An 18021-nucleotide genomic window follows, 5' to 3' on the forward strand; every position below is an offset into this window, starting at 1 on the left:
CCTTCTAATCTTAGTTGCATTGTCTTTGTTTGTGCAAAAACTTTTCAATTTAATGTAATCAAAATTATCCATTTTGCTTTTCATAATGTTCTCTATCTCCTGTTTGGTCAGGAAATCTGTTTCCCATAGATCTGTTAGGTAAGCTATTCCTTGTTCTCCCAATTTACTTATGATATCAGCCTTTATATCAGGAAGCCATTTTGACTTTATTTTGGTATATGGTGTAAGATTTGGGTCTATGCCTAGTTTCTGCCATACTCTTTTCCAGTTTTCCCAGCATTTTTTTTTCAAAGAGTGGGTTCTTATCCCACAAGCTGGAGTCTTTGGGTTTATCAAATAATAGATTACTATAGTCATTGACTACTGTGTCTTGCATATTTGTCCTATTTCACTGATCTACCTCCCTATTTTTTAGCCAGTACCAGGTAGTTTTGATGATTGCTGTTTTATAATACAATTTAAGATCTGGAACTGCTAGGCCACCTTCCCCTGCATTTCTTTTCATTAATTCCTTTGATATTCTGGACCTTTTGTTTTTTCCAAATGAATCTTATTATTTTTTCTAGCTCTATAAAATAATTTTTTTGTAGTTTGGTATGTCACTGAATAAGTAAATTAGCTTAGGTGGGATTGTCATTTTTATTATATTAGCTCGGCCTACCCATGAGCAACTGATGTTTTTCCAATTATTTAGATCTGATTTTGTTTGTGTGAAAAGTGTTTTGTAATTGTGTTCATAGAGTTCCTGGGTTTGTTTCCGGAGGTAGACTCCTAAATATTTTATATTGTCTACAGTAAGTTTGTTTAAATGGGATTTCTCTTTCTATCTCTTCCTGTTGGGCTTTGTTGGTAATATATAGAAATGCTGATGATTTTTGTGGGTTTATTTTATAGCCTGCAACTTTTCTGAAGTTGTTTATTATTTCAAGTAGTTTTTTACTTGATTCTCTAGGATTCTCTAAGTATATCATCATGTCATCGGCAAACAGTGATAGCTTTGTTTCTTCTTTGCCTATTCTTATGCCTTCAATTTCTTTTTCTTTTATTGCTAAAGCTAAAGTTTCTAGTACAATATTGAATATCACTGGTGATAATGGACATCCTTCTTTCACTCTGATCTTATTGGAAATGCTTCTAGCCTGTCCCCATTACATATAATGCTTACTGAAGGTTTTAGATATATGCTATTTATTATTTTAAGAAAGACTCCATTTATACCTATGCTTTCTAGTGTTTTTAATAGGAATGGGTGTTGCATTTTGTCAAAAGCTTTTTCTGCATCTATTGAGATGATCATGTGGTTTCTGTTGGTTTTGGTGTTGATATGCTCAATGATGCTGATAGTTTTCCTAATATTGAACCAACCCTGCATTCCTGGTATAAATCCTACCTAGTCTTAGTGTATTATTCTTGTGATAAGTTGCTGCAATCTACTTGGTAGTATTTTGTTTAAAATTTTTGTGTCTATATGCATTAGAGAAATTGGTCTATAATTTTCTTTCTCTATTTTGACTCTTCCTGGTTTAGGTATCAACACCATATTTGTATCATAAAAAGAATTTGGTAAGATTCCTTCTTCACCTATTTTCCCGAATAGTCTATATAGTATTGGAATTAATTGTTCTTTAAATGTTTGATAGAATTTGCATGTAAATCCATCTGGCCCTGGAGATTTTTTCCTAGGGAGTTCATCAATGGCTTGTTTAATTTCTTTTTCTGAGATGGGGTTATTTAAGTATTTCGCTTCCTCTTCTATTAATCTGGGCAATTTATATTTTTGTAAATATGTATCCATTTCACTAAGATTTTCAAACTTGTTGGCGTATAGTTGGGCAAAATAATTCTTAATTATTGTTTTAATTTCCTCTTCTTTGGTGGTATCTTCACCCTTTTCATTCTTGATACTGGTAATTTGCTTTTGTTCTTTTCTTTTTTAAATTAAATTAACCAAAGGCTTATCTATTTTATTGTTTTTTGCATAAAACCAGCTCTTAGTCCCTCCTCCCTTCTATTATCCCTTTCCCTTTTCTTCCCCTTTACCCTTACTGCTTATTCCATCTCTTCTATTCCCCTTCCCTTTTCTTTCCCCCTTTCCCTCCTACTGCCTATAGGGCAAGTTAGATTTCTATACCTAACTGATTATGTTATTCCTTTCTTAAGCCAAATCTGATGAGAGTAAAGTTCAAACAATGCTCACCCCCCACCCCGCTTCTTTACCTCTGCTGTAATAGGATTTTGTGTCTTTTCCTATAATGTAATTTACCCTTGTCTGCCTCCTCTTTTCTCAGTACATTTTCTAAGATCAGACTAATCCACTTACTTGGATCCATTTAACCCACTTGATTAGATTTTTTTTTATCATTACATCAAAGCCAACTAACATCCACCCCCTTCAGGTACACTCCTTTAACATGGTGTAATAACAATACAGTTCTCAAGAGTTGCAAGTGTCATCTTTCCTTGTAGGGATGTAAGCCGTCTGCCCTTATTAACAACATATTGTATCTTTCTGTCTCATTTACCTTTTTCTGTCTTTCTTGAATCTTGTACTTGAAGATCAAATTTTTTGTTGAGTTCTGGTCTTTTTGTCAGGAAGGTTTGGAAGTCTCTTATTTCATTGAATGTCCATCTCCTCCCTTAAAAATCATGTTCATTTTTGCTGGGTAGTTGATCCTTGGCTGCAATCCAAGCTCTTTTGCCATACAGAATATCATGTTCCATGCCCCACGGTCTTTTAATGTAGAAGCTGCAAGGTCCTGTGTAATCCTGACTGTGATTCCATGATATTTAAATTGTTTCTTTCTGGCTGCTTGCACCACCTTCTCTTTCATCTGGTAATTTTGGAATTTTGCTATCATATTCCTTGCTTTTGTCAATTTGGGATCTCTTTCAGGTGGTGATGGGTGTATTTTTTCTATGGTTATTTTCCCTTCTGGTTCTAGGACTTCAAGGTAGTTTTCCTTTACGATTTCCTGAAAGATACTGTGCAGGCTCTTTTTCTCATCATGATTTTCAGGTAGTCCAATAATTTTTAAATTGTCTCTCCTGAATCGATTTTCCAGGTCGGTTGTTTTACCAGTGAGGCCTTTTACGTTTTCATTTGTTTTTTCATTTTTTTTTCTGTTTGACTGATTCTTTCTCTCTCATAGAGTCATTAGTTTTGATTTGTCCAATTCTAGGTTTTAACAGATTGTTTTCTTCTGTTAGTTTTTGTCCTTCCTTCTTCAATTGGCCCATCGTGGTTTTTATGGACTTGTTTTCTTCAGTGTACTCTCCTGTTAGTTTTTGTCCTTCCTTCTTCAATTGGCCAATTGTGTTTTCTTCATGGTATTTTTTTTCCAATTGGCCAATTGTATATTTGAAGGACTCTTCTACCTCTCTCATTTGACTATCATAATTCTTCTTGAGCTCTTCTAAGAAGGCTTTTTGGGCTTCAGACCAGTTCATATTCCCTTTTGTTGTTACAGATGTGGGTTTGTTGACAATGTTGTCCTCTTTAGAATTTCTGTCTTGATCTTCACTCTTCTCATAATATGAATCTATGATGCGTTTCTTTTTACTTATGGTGTTTCTTTATTCCCTGGCCTTTAAAGAGATTGAGCTCTCCTGCTGGGAAACAAAGGGCACTGACCCAAGCTTCTTGTGTTGAGAGCCTAGGTCTTGGTCACTGGCTTTGTGTGCTGGGGCCTCTTATGTTGACAGTTGGAGGCTGTAGGGTTCTTGCAGCTTACCTTGTGTTGGGCCGGAATCAGCAAGGCTGGAACTTTCAGGCAATTCTAGGTTGCCTGCTCTTCCTTTCCCTTAGCTTTCTTTAGCTCCTTTTAGATGGGCGCTGCAGGGTGTTTATCTGCCTGGGGCCCCCTGCAGTGTTGTCTCCCTCATTTCTGCTAATGCACTGGAAGATTCCTTTGCAGTAGAGTGCTGAGGCACCTAGTGGTTTTCTGAGCTGGTTTCCACTGGTTCCGTCCACACTCACCGAGGCACTGGGAGGTCCAGGTGTTGGTGTTTGCCTGTTCTACCACCTGGGCTTCAGGTTTTCTTCACAGTTGGAGCCTGCAGGGCTCTGACAGCTTACATGGTGCTGGGTTGGAACCAGCAAAGCCAGGGCTTTAGGAAGCTTTTAGATTGTTTTCTTCACCTCTTTTCAGATGAATACTGCACGGCACTTATCTGCCTGGGGCCCCTTGTAGTTCTGCCTCCCTTATTTTTGCTGAGGAACTGGGAGACCCATTTGCCAGGCTGCTGCACTGCTGTTCCCTGTCTCTTCTAGGTCAGCTGTTCCAGTGTTTTTTTTCTGGGGTGATATTTTTTGGGTTTGCAGAGGTTCATAGAGGAGAGTGAGAACGACTACCTTTTCAGTCCACCATCTTGGCTCCCAGAATCGAAAGCTTAGACTTTGTCAATATACATACTTTTTTTATGAAATTTCTGGGTTAATGATTTTGTTAATCTCAGAATATAACTTAAGTATGGTTAAATAGAAATAAGGAGTTACTAATCATATATATATAAAGTGATTTTTCATTAATTTGTATTGGTCTTAGAAATGTTTTGTTTGAAATTTCCTAGAATGCGTTCATCTTTGGAAAAAGAAGTTGAGTTACTCGAGTCAGCATTGTCTCTTTGGAAATGCAAGTATGAAGAAATGAAAGAATCAAAAAAGATGAGTTTAAACCAGGTATGTAGGCATGAATGCCTCCTTGGCTAGAAATATTTTAAAATATGTAATTGTTCTCAGTCATGGGGTGTTTATATTATATGATATTTGGAGGTCTTTCGATAAGTCATACAGAAAAGCAGGATTGCTCAAAAACATGAAACTGTGAAGTACATAGTGAGTAGATTGGGCATAAATCAAATATTTTTAAGAAATCCTTAAGAAGTTAGCATTTTCAATGGTGAACCAACATTCTTTGCTGTACTTTTCATGTGTTTGTTTCTTTTTGGTCTTTGTTCTACACAATACTGTTTCAGTATCTAATTATGTAATGATGTCAGGGGCCTACAAGATGTGAAGCACAGTAGAAACATGTATCTGAAGCTATCCCTATTTGTTGATTACATAATTGCTTGCTTATGAAATCCTAGGGTATTCACAGAAAACTAACTGATGCAATAACTTTAACAAAGTTTCAAACTACAAAATATTTTCACAAAAAATCAACAGCACTTCTATACGATAAAAAATCTAAGACAAAAATAATATAAATGGAAATTCCATTCAAAATAACTACAAAATGAAAATATTTGGAACTTCAGCTACCAAAGCATACTAAATACTTGCATAGTTTCAATTTAAAATATGCCTTAAAAATAAAGAATTAAAATAAAAAGCTGGAAGAATATTTAGTTTTTATGGCTAAGTCACCTCACTATAATAAAATGATATTATTACAAGTTTTAATGCTAAGCCTATCAATCTATCAAAGAGATTCTTCAAAAAAAATACCTTGATAAAATAATAACAAAATTATTTTGAAGTAAAAAAATCTAAGATACCCAGGGCAATAATTTTTAAAAATGAATGAAAAGGGAATAGTATGTCTAGATGTCAAAATATTATAAAGCAGCAATTTTCAAAACCATCCACTAGTGATTAAAAACATGAAAGTAAAATAATGAAACAGACTTGACAAGGAGAATCAGAAGGAATATAACTCAATAACGTGATGCTAAGTAAAGCTGAAAACATAAATCACTTAAGAAGAAATCCCTTTTTGATAAGAACTTTTGAGAAACTACAAAACATACTGTCAGAAAGTAGGATTAGACTAACATCTTAAACTTTATTGAACAATAAATTTAAATTGGATAGGTGACCAGGCTATTAAAGATTGAATCATGAGAAATTAAAAAAAAATAATCCTACTTTTTTTTTGGCTAGGCAATGGGGTTAAGTGACTTACCCAGGGTCACACAGCTAGTAAGTGTTAAGAGGCCAGATTTGCACTCAGGCCCTCCTGATTCCAGGGCTGGTGCTCTATCCACTGCACCACCTAGCTGCCCCCTAAATCAGACTTTTTTAAAAAATATATAAATTTATTTATTTGTAGTTTTCAACATTCATTTCCGCAAGGTTTTGAGTCCCAAATTTTTAACCCATCTCACCCTCCCCCCACCCCAAGATGGCATGCATTCTGAATATCCCTTCCCCCAGTCTGTCCTCTTTTCTTTCTCTCCCTCCTTTTCTTATCCCCTTCCCCTTCTATTTTCCTGTAGGGCAGAATAGTCTTCTGTACCCCATTTCCTGTATTTCTTATTTCCTGATAGCATGTGAAAACTTTTTTTTAAACATATGTTTTTAAAACTTTAGGTTTCAAATTTTCTCTCTTTCTCCCTTCCCACCCACCCTCATTGAAAAGGCAAGCAACTCAATATAGGTTGTACATGTGCAGTTATGCAAAACACTTCCATAGCAGACATGTTGTGAAAAACTAACTCGATTTCCCTTAATCCTATTCTGCCCTCCCATTTATTCTATTCTTTCTTTTGACCCTGTTCCTTCTCAGAAGTATTTACTTCTGATTACACCCTTTTCCAATCTGCCCTCCTCTCTATCATCCCCATGCTCTCTTATCCCCTTCTCCCCCTATTTTCTTGTAGGGTAAGACAAACTTCCATACCCAATTGAACGTGTATGTTATTCCCTCCTTAAGCCAAATCCTATGAGAATGAGATTTACTCATTCCCTCTCACCTTCCCCTGCTTCCCTTCCACTGTAAGAGACTTTTCTTTTCTGTTTTTTTTTGTGAGTTAATTTACCCCATTCTACCTCTCCCTTTCTTCTTCTCCGAGTATAATCCTCCCTCATCCCTTAATTTTATTCTCCAGATATGACCCCTTAATCTTCAACTCACCCTGTGCCATCTGACTATCTGTCTATCTATCTATCTATCTATCTATCTATCTATCTATCTATCTATCTGTCTATCTGTTTGTCTAGCTACATACATACAATTTTTTTCCTCCAACTACCCTAATACTGACAAAGGTCTCATGAGTTATAAATATCATCTTTCCATGCAGGAATGTAAACAGTTTAATCTTAATAAGTCTCTTATGATTTCTCTTTCCTGTTTACCTCTTCACGTTCCACTTGAGTCCTGTATTTGAAAGTCGAATGTACTATTCAGCTCTGGTCTTTTCATCAAGAATGCTTGAAAGTCCTCTATTTCACTGAATGACCATTTTTTCCCCAGAAGGATTATACTCAGTTTTACTGAGTAGGTGATTCTTGGTTGTAATCCTATCTCCTTTGCCCTCCAAAATATTATATTCCCTGCCCTGCAGTCCTTTAATGTAGAAGCTGCTAAATCTTGAGTTATCCTGATTGTGATTCCACAATACTTGGATTGTTTCTTTCTGGCTGCTTGTAATATTTTCTCCTTGACCTGGGAACTCTGAAATTTGGCTACAATATTCCTAGGAGTTTTCCTTTGGGGATCTCTTTCAGGAGGAGATTGGTAGATTCTTTCAATTTCTATTTTGCCTTCTGGTTCTAATATATCAGGGCAGTTTTCCTTGATAATTTCTTGAAAGATGATGTCTAGGCTCTTTTTTGATCATGGCTTTCATGTAGTCCAATAATTTTTAAATTCTCTCTCCTGGATCAATTTTTCAGGTCAGTTGTTTTTCCAATGAGATATTTCGCATTTTTTTTCCAATTTTTCATTCTTTTGGATTTGATTTACAATGTCTTGATTTCTCATAAAGTCACTAGCTTCCATTGCTCTATTCTAATTTTTAAGTATTTTCTTCAGTAGTCTTTTGGACCTCCTTTTCCATTTGGCCAATTTTTCTTTTTAGGGCATTTTTCTCCTCATTGGCTTTTTGGACCTTTTTGCCATTTGGGTTAGACTATTTCTTAAGGTGTTAATTTCTTCAGTATTTTTTTGGGTCTCCTTTAGCAAGCTGTTGACTTGTTTTTCATGATTTTCTTACATCACTCTCATTTCTCTTCCCAGTTTTTCCTCTACTTCCCTGACTTGCTTCTCAAAATCCCTTTTGAGCTCTTCCAAGGCCTGGGACTGATTCATATTTTTCTTGGAGGCTTTGGATATAGGAGCTTTGACTTTGTTGTCTTCTTCTGGTTGTATATGTTGATCTTCTTTGTCACCAAAGTAAGATAATATAGTCTGACTCTTTTTGTACTGCTTGTTCATGATCCTGGACAATTACTTGAGTTTTAAACTCTTTGTTAAGGTAAGAGTCTGCTTCCAAGTGGGGGAATGTACTGTCCCAAGCTTCAGGGGTTTGTATAGCTGTTTTCAGAGATACTTGTAGGGACCAGTAAATTTTCAGTTCTTGCAAGGTGGTATGATAAGGGGCAAGGTGTTTCTTCCTTTCCTGGCCTGTGCCTGGTCTATTAGTGACCACAAGTACTCCTTTCTGTCCTGGAACTGTGAGGAGGATTTTCTCTTCATAGCCACTACAAGCTCCACCATGCCAGCACTCCTCCTCACCCCAGGACTGCCATTCAGAACTGTGACCCAGATCCACTCACAGGCAAAGCAAAAGATTCCTGCCTCAGCACTTGCAGAGATCCCTGCAATTCCTCTCTGATCAGCCACTGCATTCCCCCTCAGTCTGCAGGCTGGAAGCTAAAGGGGCAGTTACCGCCTCCCCCCCAGGGTCATGCTTTTGGGGAATGAAGCTAAGACCTTGTGCTCCTCTCTCACCACCTGAGAAACAAACTTTTCCCAGTGACCTTCTCAGTTGTCTTTGGCATTAGTGGGTTGAGGAGTCTGGAAACCTCCACAGCTGCCCGAGATTCAGTCCTCTGAGGCCTGCTTCAGGTTCGCTGAGGCCTGCGCACCCACGCTGCGCTGCGCTCCCAGCCCAGCATGATACACCTTTCTGATCAATCATCCAGGTTGTCATGGGCTGGAAATTTGTTTCACTCTGTCTTTTTGTGGGTTCTGCTGCTTCAGAATTTTTTTAGAGCCATTTTTATGAGTATTTGGAGGGGTTTGGGGTGAGCTCAAGCAAGTCACTGCTTTCACTCCACCATCTTGTCTCTGCCCCCCCAATCAGGCATTTTTTAACAGGTAAGGGCAAGAGATATGTTTCTAACCAAACAAGAGATAAATGTCATTGCAAGAAATAAAACTTATGATTTTGGTTATATGAATTTGAAAAGCTTTTGCACACACACAAAATAATGCATCTAATTTAAGGATGGAAACAGTAGACTGGCAAAAAAAATTTTTGAATGAAATATCTGTCAGTGATTGGCTCAATATACAAAATATGTAGACAACTAGTATAAAAATAGAAGACCAAAAGCCATTTTTCAATAGATTAATGGTAAAACAAAATGAACAATTTCCAAAAGAAGTATTGCTTACTCTTAAAAACCATGAAAGAATTATCTAAATCACTAATGTTAAAAATGTAAATAAAAAACCTGAATATTTATCTCACAACCTGCAAATATGTAAATTAGCAAAGATAGGAAACATTCAGTGTTTGAGGAGTCCTGTTGTGGAATGATAAAAACGTTATGATGTTCTTAGTGAAGCTATGAATTAGTGCAACTGTTCTGGAAAGAAATCTTAAATTGCAGAAATAAAGGGGCTAAAATGTTCACATTCTTTGATCTACTAGGCATATATCCCAAAGAGGTCAGTGACAAAATACAAAAAAGAAAAAAAGACTTTGCATACACTAGAATATCTACTGCAAAACTTTTTTTGAATAACAACAAATTTGAAACAAAGTAGATATACAACGATTGGGAAATGCTAAACAAATAGTGTAATGCAACATTGCCTTTCTCTAAGAAATGATGAATATGATGAATAGAGATAAAAATTGAAAGATCTACATGAACTGGGAAGGAATGAAGTTAAGTTGAGCTAGGATAACAACATACAAAATGAGTACAGCAATGTAAATGGAAATAATAGGAACTATATAACAACTGAAAATGAATCTTCTGCAATTGTGAAGAACAAGCTTGTCTCCAAAGATACAAATGAAAGAAGAGATCTCTCCTACTCTTTTTTTTTCAGAGATGAGGAATCCACAAATGTGGAGCATTGCATATATTGTCAGATATTTTGATGTCTTGATCTATTTTGATAAATTTCCCCCTTTTCCTTTTTGTTTTTGTTTAAGAATTATTTTTATAAGGGATGAATCTCTAGGAATGACAGAGCAAAAGTATAGAGGGAATATAAGCAATATACAAAAAAAGATATTGAAGAAATCTTTTAAAATTAATTTAGTGTAGGAGTAAAGAAACCATTCATCAAGTTATTGTTTTTCTTCCCACTCTGGCAGTCTTCCTTCCTATTTTTCTGTCTTTATGATTTTATTGACAAATAAATTCTGAGGTCAATATGCCCTACTATAAATAAACATGTATTTTTTTTTAATAATTACTGGGTTTTACATCAGGAAATTTGAGTCTTGATATTGGTTCATCATCTAACTAACTCTGTGACCTTAGGTATTATTTTTCTTGTGACTAGTATCCTTATCTAAAAATATGAAAAATTACACTATAATATCACACTATGAACTAGAAGGTATTAATATAATACCTTCTAGTTCTAAAATGCTGAAATTTTGTTACCTAATCATATATATATATGTATATACATCCATATATGTGTGTATATATGTATATACATACATATATATGTGTATGTATGTATATATATACATGTATATATATATACATATATATGTATATATGTATATACATACATATATATGTGTATGTATGTATATATATATACATGTATATATATATACATATATATATGTATATATATATACATATATATATATATATACATTATATATTTAAATTAGTATCTCCCCAGAAAAGCCAACGTGTAGTTAAAGAAAAGAGTGATGACATTAGAAAGGCCATCCTTTTCTAGCTAGCCCATTTACTCTTTTGCATTGTCTGAATACAGTATAGGTTCTGGAATCAGATAATGGCATTTGAATTTAATTTATCATGCATAATTGTTTTCTATAGCAAAACTATTCTCCCCATAATTTTCCTTAATATAAATCTCAAAGCAATTGGGAACTTTTATAAGGAGTAGAATAGGCAACTAAATCCAGGAACATCTTTCTGGTGTCATTGTTATAGAACAATGTATCTGTGACCTGGCCTCTTAGATATGAAATGGCAATGGTAAAATTACAGAGAGGCCACCAGAGCATAAATGCTCCAGGTAAGCTCTTGAAGTCATCTATTCTTAAAGATGAATTCTGTGTTTATTGGGGAACCCAGGAATGATCTACTAAGAGATTGTTCTCTTGACTTCTTATTTATTTTTTTATTTTTAGCAATTCTGCATCTTTTTGTTTTAATAATTTGACATGGTTGTGTGAAGGTTCAGTCAGTCAATAAACATTTATTAAACACCTACTGTGTGCCAGTCATTGTACTAAATTCTGGGCTTATAACAAAAGACAAAAGGCAGTACTTGCCCTTAAGGAGCTCACCATCTAATGGGGGAGACAGCAAGAAAAAAACACGTACAAGGAAGGTATACACAGAATAAATAGGAAATAACTAACAGAGGGAAGGCACTAGAAATAAGAGACTGGAGAAAGTTTCCTGTTGAAGGTGAAGTTTTAGTTAGTACTTAAAACAAGCTACTTGGTCATTAGGGGAAATGGAAGAGAGCATTCCAGGCATGGGGAACAGCCAGAGAAAGTGCCTGGAACCAAGAGAAGGAGTATCTTGTTAATGGAACAGCCAGGAGGTCGGTGTCTTTGGTTAGAAGAGTACTTGGTAGGGAGCAAGGCATAAGAAGATGGATAATGTAGGAGAGGATATGGTTACGAAGAGCTTTGACACCAAACACAGCATTTTGTATTTCATCTTAAAGGCAATTAGGAGCCATGTGTGGGGGTGTGTATGATGTGATCAGACCTGTGCTTTAGGAAAATCACTTTGCTGGCTGAATGGAGGATGGGTGGGAGTGGGGAGAGCCTTGAGGCAGGCAGACCCACCAATAGGCTGTTGCAACAGTACAGGTGTGAGGTAATGATAGCCTGTACTGCAGTTGTGGCAGTGTCAGAGGAGAGAAGGTAGCATATTCAAAAGATGTTACAAAGGTGAAATTGAAAAGCCTTGGCAATGGATCGGATATGGGGGGGGTGTTTGAGAGACAGAAATTAAGGATGACTTCTTTTGAGCCTGAGGGACTAGGACAATGGTGTCAGTATAACCGATATTAGGACAAGGGCGGAGGGGGAGGTTTAGGGGGAAAGATACTTCAATTTGAGACATATTAAGTTTAAGATGTCTACTGAATATCCAGTTTGAGATATCTGAAAGGCAGTTGGAGATGTGAGACTAGAAATCAGCAGAAAAGTTAGGGCAGGATAGATAGATTTGGGAATCTACTATTGAGATGGTAATTAAATTCACGGAAGCTGATGTGGGGTAGTAAAGGGAAGACAGATTGTCCTTTCTTCTATTGTTGTAAGTTATTAGACTAGTATGAGTCCTATGAAAAGGATATTGCCTCTCTAAAAACTGCCAGTTCATTTCCCTCTATCAGCAGCAGGTAGAGACCAGGTGTCTTAAAAGGGGAACTTATTAGAATGATTATGATGTGGGGAAATCATTGTTGCCCCATGAGCAACTTACATTTAATTTCTCTTTTAAAGGTAGTCCAAAGCACAGGTTGTTACTATAGACTTGGAAGACCTTAAGGGCCTGAAGGAAGGTAGGACTCAATAAATACAGAATAATTATTTGTTTATGGACTACTATGAGTATCCAAGATCATCTTGTTCTGCAAATATTCTTTTGAAAGGTTAGCACAAGTCTTTCAACAATACTTTCTCCTTGAGGTTTGAAACAACACTCTTTATGTAACACTCATAGGCTCAAGAGAGATGATTTCTGGCCAAGAATTTCTTCTTGTGGAGACATCACCTCAGTTTACAGCCTACCTGCTGAATATATACACAGTTTTGTTGAGGAGAGGGAATTTCAACTCCTGTACTTGCTATGGAAGTGTACATCTCTCTCTGTCTCTGTCTGTCTCTCTGTCTCTGTCTGTCTCTCTGTCTCTGTCTCTCTCTTTACATACATACATATATATATGTATATGTATATATATGTGTGTATATATGTGTACGTATAGATATGTATATATGTATATGTATATATGTGTATATATGTATGTATGTATATATGTGTGTGTATATATATATATGTATGTGTGTGTATGCATATATATATATATATGTCTAACATGGGTGTGTTTGAGACTCAGTCTCCCTCTCTCTGAGCTAGACGTTCAGGGCCTGATTCTGTCTGGTACAGCACAAGAGCTTTGACCTGTTCCATCTCCAACTCTGACCAGTTCACCCCTCCTTAAACAAACTCTTGGTCTCCTACAACTGCCAGGGTTCACTATATCAATGCCAGACAATGTGGATAGCCCACTGCAACTCATAACTACCCAGATCAAGAGATTTGTTACAGCATTACAAATAGCAGGATTACGGGCATGTACTACCATATCTAGTTTATTTTTAACCGGAAATCTAATTTAAAATAACATTAAAAATTGGCATATATATAGCATTTTAGGCTTACAAAGTACTTTAAGTGGCTTATTACATTTAAAACTCACAATAACTCTATGATGTAGATGTGATAATTATTCTTATTCATATTTAGTAACAACAACAACAACCAACCAAAAGACTAAGACTCAGAGAGTTAAAATGACTTATCCATAGTCACACAGCTAGTGAGTATCCAAGAGAAGAATTGAATTCAATTGTCTCATGATCTCCCAAGTCCTATGTGTTAAGAGTCTTCCTCACTTTAGTTATCTTTGGTGATAATAACACTTGTCACTTTTCTCCATCTTGTAGTAGTAGCAGCAGCAGTAGTAATAGCAGCAGCAACAGCAGCAGCAGCAGCAGCAACAGTAAAAGTAATAGTAATAGTAGCAACAGCAACAACAATAATATCATTTTTAGTCAGTCAACTAGTATTTGTTAAGTACTTTAAGGGTTTGTATACAGAAATAGTTCTTAAGAAGTCATGAATGAAGGGGGTAGCTTTATATTTTAAATAAAAAAAACTTAAAAAAAACCCAACTCTCCCCCCTTGGAAAAGGATTTCTCCCTTCCTCTCCTTCCTCTTCCCCCTTTTTTCTCCCTCCCTTTTCCCTTTCTCTCCTTCTCTTTATGCCTGTCTCTCCCCCTTTCCTTATTCTTCCATTTCCGTCTCTCTCTCTCTCTCTCCCTGTCCCTCCATCTCTCCATCTTCCTCTGTTCTTCTCCCTCTCCCTGTCTTCCTCTTCCTTCTCTTCCTCCTCCTCTTTTCTCTCTTCCTTCTTTTTCCTCATCTCCCCCCCCCCCATTCTTGTGGCTTCTTAAGACAGTTTCCAATGTACTTACATAAGCAGGCACACATTGTTAAGCCTTGGCTTATTTCAGGAATAATTTTGTCTTTTTTTCCCAATTATTGTTATTGTTAAAATTTCTATTTTCCTTATCTTGGAATCATTTTTGCTATCTTCAAATGTTTGTACTGGGATAGGAATTTTGTCCAGTGGTCTGTTTCTGATGTCTCTATTTGTAAGCATATAGTCACTATTGAGTTAATAATTTCTTCTATATTCTAAATGCTTCCTGATGTTCCATCCTCTCTTTCTTTCTTTCTTTCTTTCTTTCTTTCTTTCTTTCTTTCTTTCTTTCTCTCTCTCTCTCTCTCTCTCTCTCTCTCTCTCTCTCTCTCTCTCTCACACACACACACACACACACACACACACATTTTCAGAATTTCACAGTTATATTTTCATATTTTACTTAGCAGATTTTGACAAAAGCTTGTATTGTACAGGACACAAAAATGTTTCACAACTTAAGGTATTTTGTGTTTTATTTTCATAACAATGTTATCTAATTTTAAAAATTAGTCAACGTTTAGGACAGAATTTATCACAAGATTGAATTAAAAAAGAAACATGCATGTACTTGATATTACCACTGGTGTGCAGTATAGACCTACAAATATGATGATCAGTCTGTTAAGGTCTGTTCTCCTATGTTATTGTTGTTCCATGGAAATGGTTTAGTATACTTTTGAAAAACTCTTATTTCCTTATTAGGTTTATAGAAATGCCATTCACAAAATGCCTGTTATTTTTAAATACCACAAAATACTTTAGACAAGACAATAGATCTCTTCATTTCAAATTGTAGAGACTGGAGTATTAGGTAGTATACACTGTGTGTATTTTGATATCCACATTACAAAAAAAACCCAATAATGCTGAACTGGATGAAAGGCTTGCCTCCTGAACAAGACAGAGAACCTAGAACCTATTGGGGCTGAGAATTATCCTTTTCTACTCTACTATTAACAACTTCCATGGTGGCAACAGTTAGAATTCCTCTCAGATGGGTGAATTCAATAAGCAAGTTGTAGAGGGAATGAAGTTAAAGATTGTACATTTTGCTGGCATGCAGCAAGTAAATGGTAAAATGTAATTTTACAGATATGAGAAAAAAGGATGCTCTAATCTGTAGATTCAAGGTCAGTTTAAACTACTGCTCTAAGCAAAACCCTGTCTTTTTTTTTTTGTAGAGTTCTGCATCCAGGTACTCTTATGAGCAATTATTAGAAGATTCATAGAGTACTGGTCCTTAAAAGATTTGGAATATAAGCACGTTCTTTATGAGGGCATAGACTCACAGCAAGAAAGCTCAGAGTTCATCCAAAGATGTGGTGAACATCAGGATGATTATTATAAAAATGTGATGAGATCCCACCTCCACATCATCTTTAAAAATGCAAAGTAGTAAGATCTTGAGGAGCATTTCTCACTTGAGCATTCAATTTATTCTTTCTGGAATACTATATTAACGGTATACATCTTAGGCAATGCTAATGAAAAGTGAGATAGAGAGATAAGAAATGAAGCGGCCCAAAACCTATACACCAGTGATTGACAAGTAGAAAAAGTTGTCATGATACATTTTGTTTCACTGAAACTCCATAGGAAGTCTCTTACCTTTTTACTTCCAATCTTCTCCAAAAGATCTGAATAATTAACCTTTGCCTTCTCTCTGTTCTTCAACTTCACAGGGGCCATAACTACAGTAATTTCTATTCTTTGAAATATCTGAATCTATTCAAAAACAAATGCCTAGCTAAGCACTAAAGGGAGGGAACACTTATGGGAAGATTAAAAATTTTTAGAGTGAGAAACAGTTGTTCTTAATAGACCAAGACTAAAAAAAGTATTTGTATAGCTAATATTTCTTAAAGGGAATTTTAAAAATTAAATCATTAAAATTTTGAGAAGGGAAAATTGAATAATTTAATAGGAACACCTAAGTGTTATCAAAAAATAGCTAGCATGGATATCGCACAGGAGAGGTGCTTGTATCTGGAACATAGTGACCATGTCGCAGTTGCTACTGTATTAAGAATTTTTCTTTGCTATTCTGTCTGTGCTCGTTTGGCACTACATAGATAATACTGGCATTCAATAGCTCAGTAACCTTGTACTTTTATTGTCTCATCTATAGTCTGATCTGCTAAGTGACATGTACATATTGGTGACTCTAATTGTAAATAATTTGATTTAGAGTATTGTCAACATTGTCCTTTATAGAACTATGTGATCAATCTGGTTTACTTCTTTATTTTGCAGATAAGGAAACTTGTTAAAAAGGGAGTAGGGAGGGACAATAAGAATTTATATAAACCTGCTATGTGCCAACTACTATGATAAGCACTAATTTACAAATATTATTTCATTTTATCTTCACAACAACTTTGAGGTAGGTACTAGGCTTAATAACATTCTTAAGATTAAAGGTGAGGAGGTAATAGACCCAAGCACAAAGGGCCATAATGTTCAGAATGAGAGAAATAATTATCACACTTCTCTAGTTAGATAACCTCTGGAATATCATTCTGGCCAGTGCCCAAATTCAAAGACATTGGTGGTCTGAAGAAAAACCAAGAAGGTGACTATGATGACAAGAAAATTAAAGGCAATTCAATATAATACTCTTCTAAAGCAGGGTATTAAGCTTTTTTGATGCCAAGGACCCCTTCAGCATCCTGATGAGAACTATGGGCTGCTTTTCAGAATAATGTTTTGAAATTCATAAAATCAAATATAGAAGATTACAAAGGAAGTCAATTATATTGAAAACAACTCTTAAAATAATAATAAATAAATAAATAAATAAATAAATAAATTCATAGCCCTTCCTCCCCCTGAAATAGACTTATAGACTTCTTATGGGTCTATGGAAAGTAGGTTAAGAACCTTGATCTGATAGAATATGGATGTTTAGCCTAGAGAAGACAAGACTTGGGGGAAGTGGGGCAAGCAAACTGTCTTTAAACAATTGAAGGAGTATCATATAGAACAGGGAGTACATTTGTTCTGTTAGGCCAAAGGAGTTATACCTTGGAATAATGGGTGAGAATTACAGTGCCAGATTTTGGCTGAATGTAAGGAAATCTTGACTAGAATTGTCTTGAAGTAGTATGTACTACTTCAGGAGGAGTCACTTTTCCCTCACTAGAGATCTTCAAAATTTGGATGACCACTTGTGTAAGAGGTTGAAGGGAGTATTCTTGTTCAGATGTAGGTTGAACTTAATGAACTCTGAGGGCCCTTCCAACTCTGAGATTATATGATAGAATCTAGGCTTTCTAACAATTTAGAATCCTCTCTATCACATCCTTCTTTTTTCCATAAAATAACTCATGCTCCTCATTATGTGGAAAGGTTTTGTATTTCTTCAATTTTATACAAACTTGCACATGAAGACTGTCTGTAATTCTCTTGAAAAATTTCCACATCCTCCACATTGATTTAAGGAGAGACATTACCAATCTTTGGAAGGAGGAAGCATGTTGATAGCCTGGATTTAGTTGAAATTGCTCTCTTATAACTTCCCCTCTCCTTCAGTGAGATGGTGTCACATAATATGGGAAAAGGTTTTTGGATAAGGGATGAATGGAAAAGAAAGAGGTTATTTTTGAAAGCA

At 35.7% G+C, this 18021-nt stretch overlaps 1 protein-coding gene across 2 annotated transcripts in view; it reads left to right on the plus strand.

The window, feature by feature from the left end:
- The window catches only part of CCDC102B (coiled-coil domain containing 102B), a 796232-nt gene that overhangs the window by 109465 nt on the left and 668746 nt on the right, over positions 1-18021 (plus strand). For both annotated transcript variants that reach the window (XM_078153543.1, XM_020985624.1), the window contains one exon: positions 4570-4678. In XM_078153543.1, the coding sequence (XP_078009669.1) occupies positions 4570-4678 (109 nt within the window). The remainder of the gene's footprint in view (positions 1-4569; positions 4679-18021) is intronic.

This window comes from Phascolarctos cinereus, unplaced genomic scaffold (genome assembly GCF_003287225.1).
Source record: "Phascolarctos cinereus isolate Bilbo 61053 unplaced genomic scaffold, phaCin_HiC Scaffold_4;HRSCAF=312, whole genome shotgun sequence".
Lineage (NCBI taxonomy): Eukaryota > Metazoa > Chordata > Mammalia > Diprotodontia > Phascolarctidae > Phascolarctos > Phascolarctos cinereus.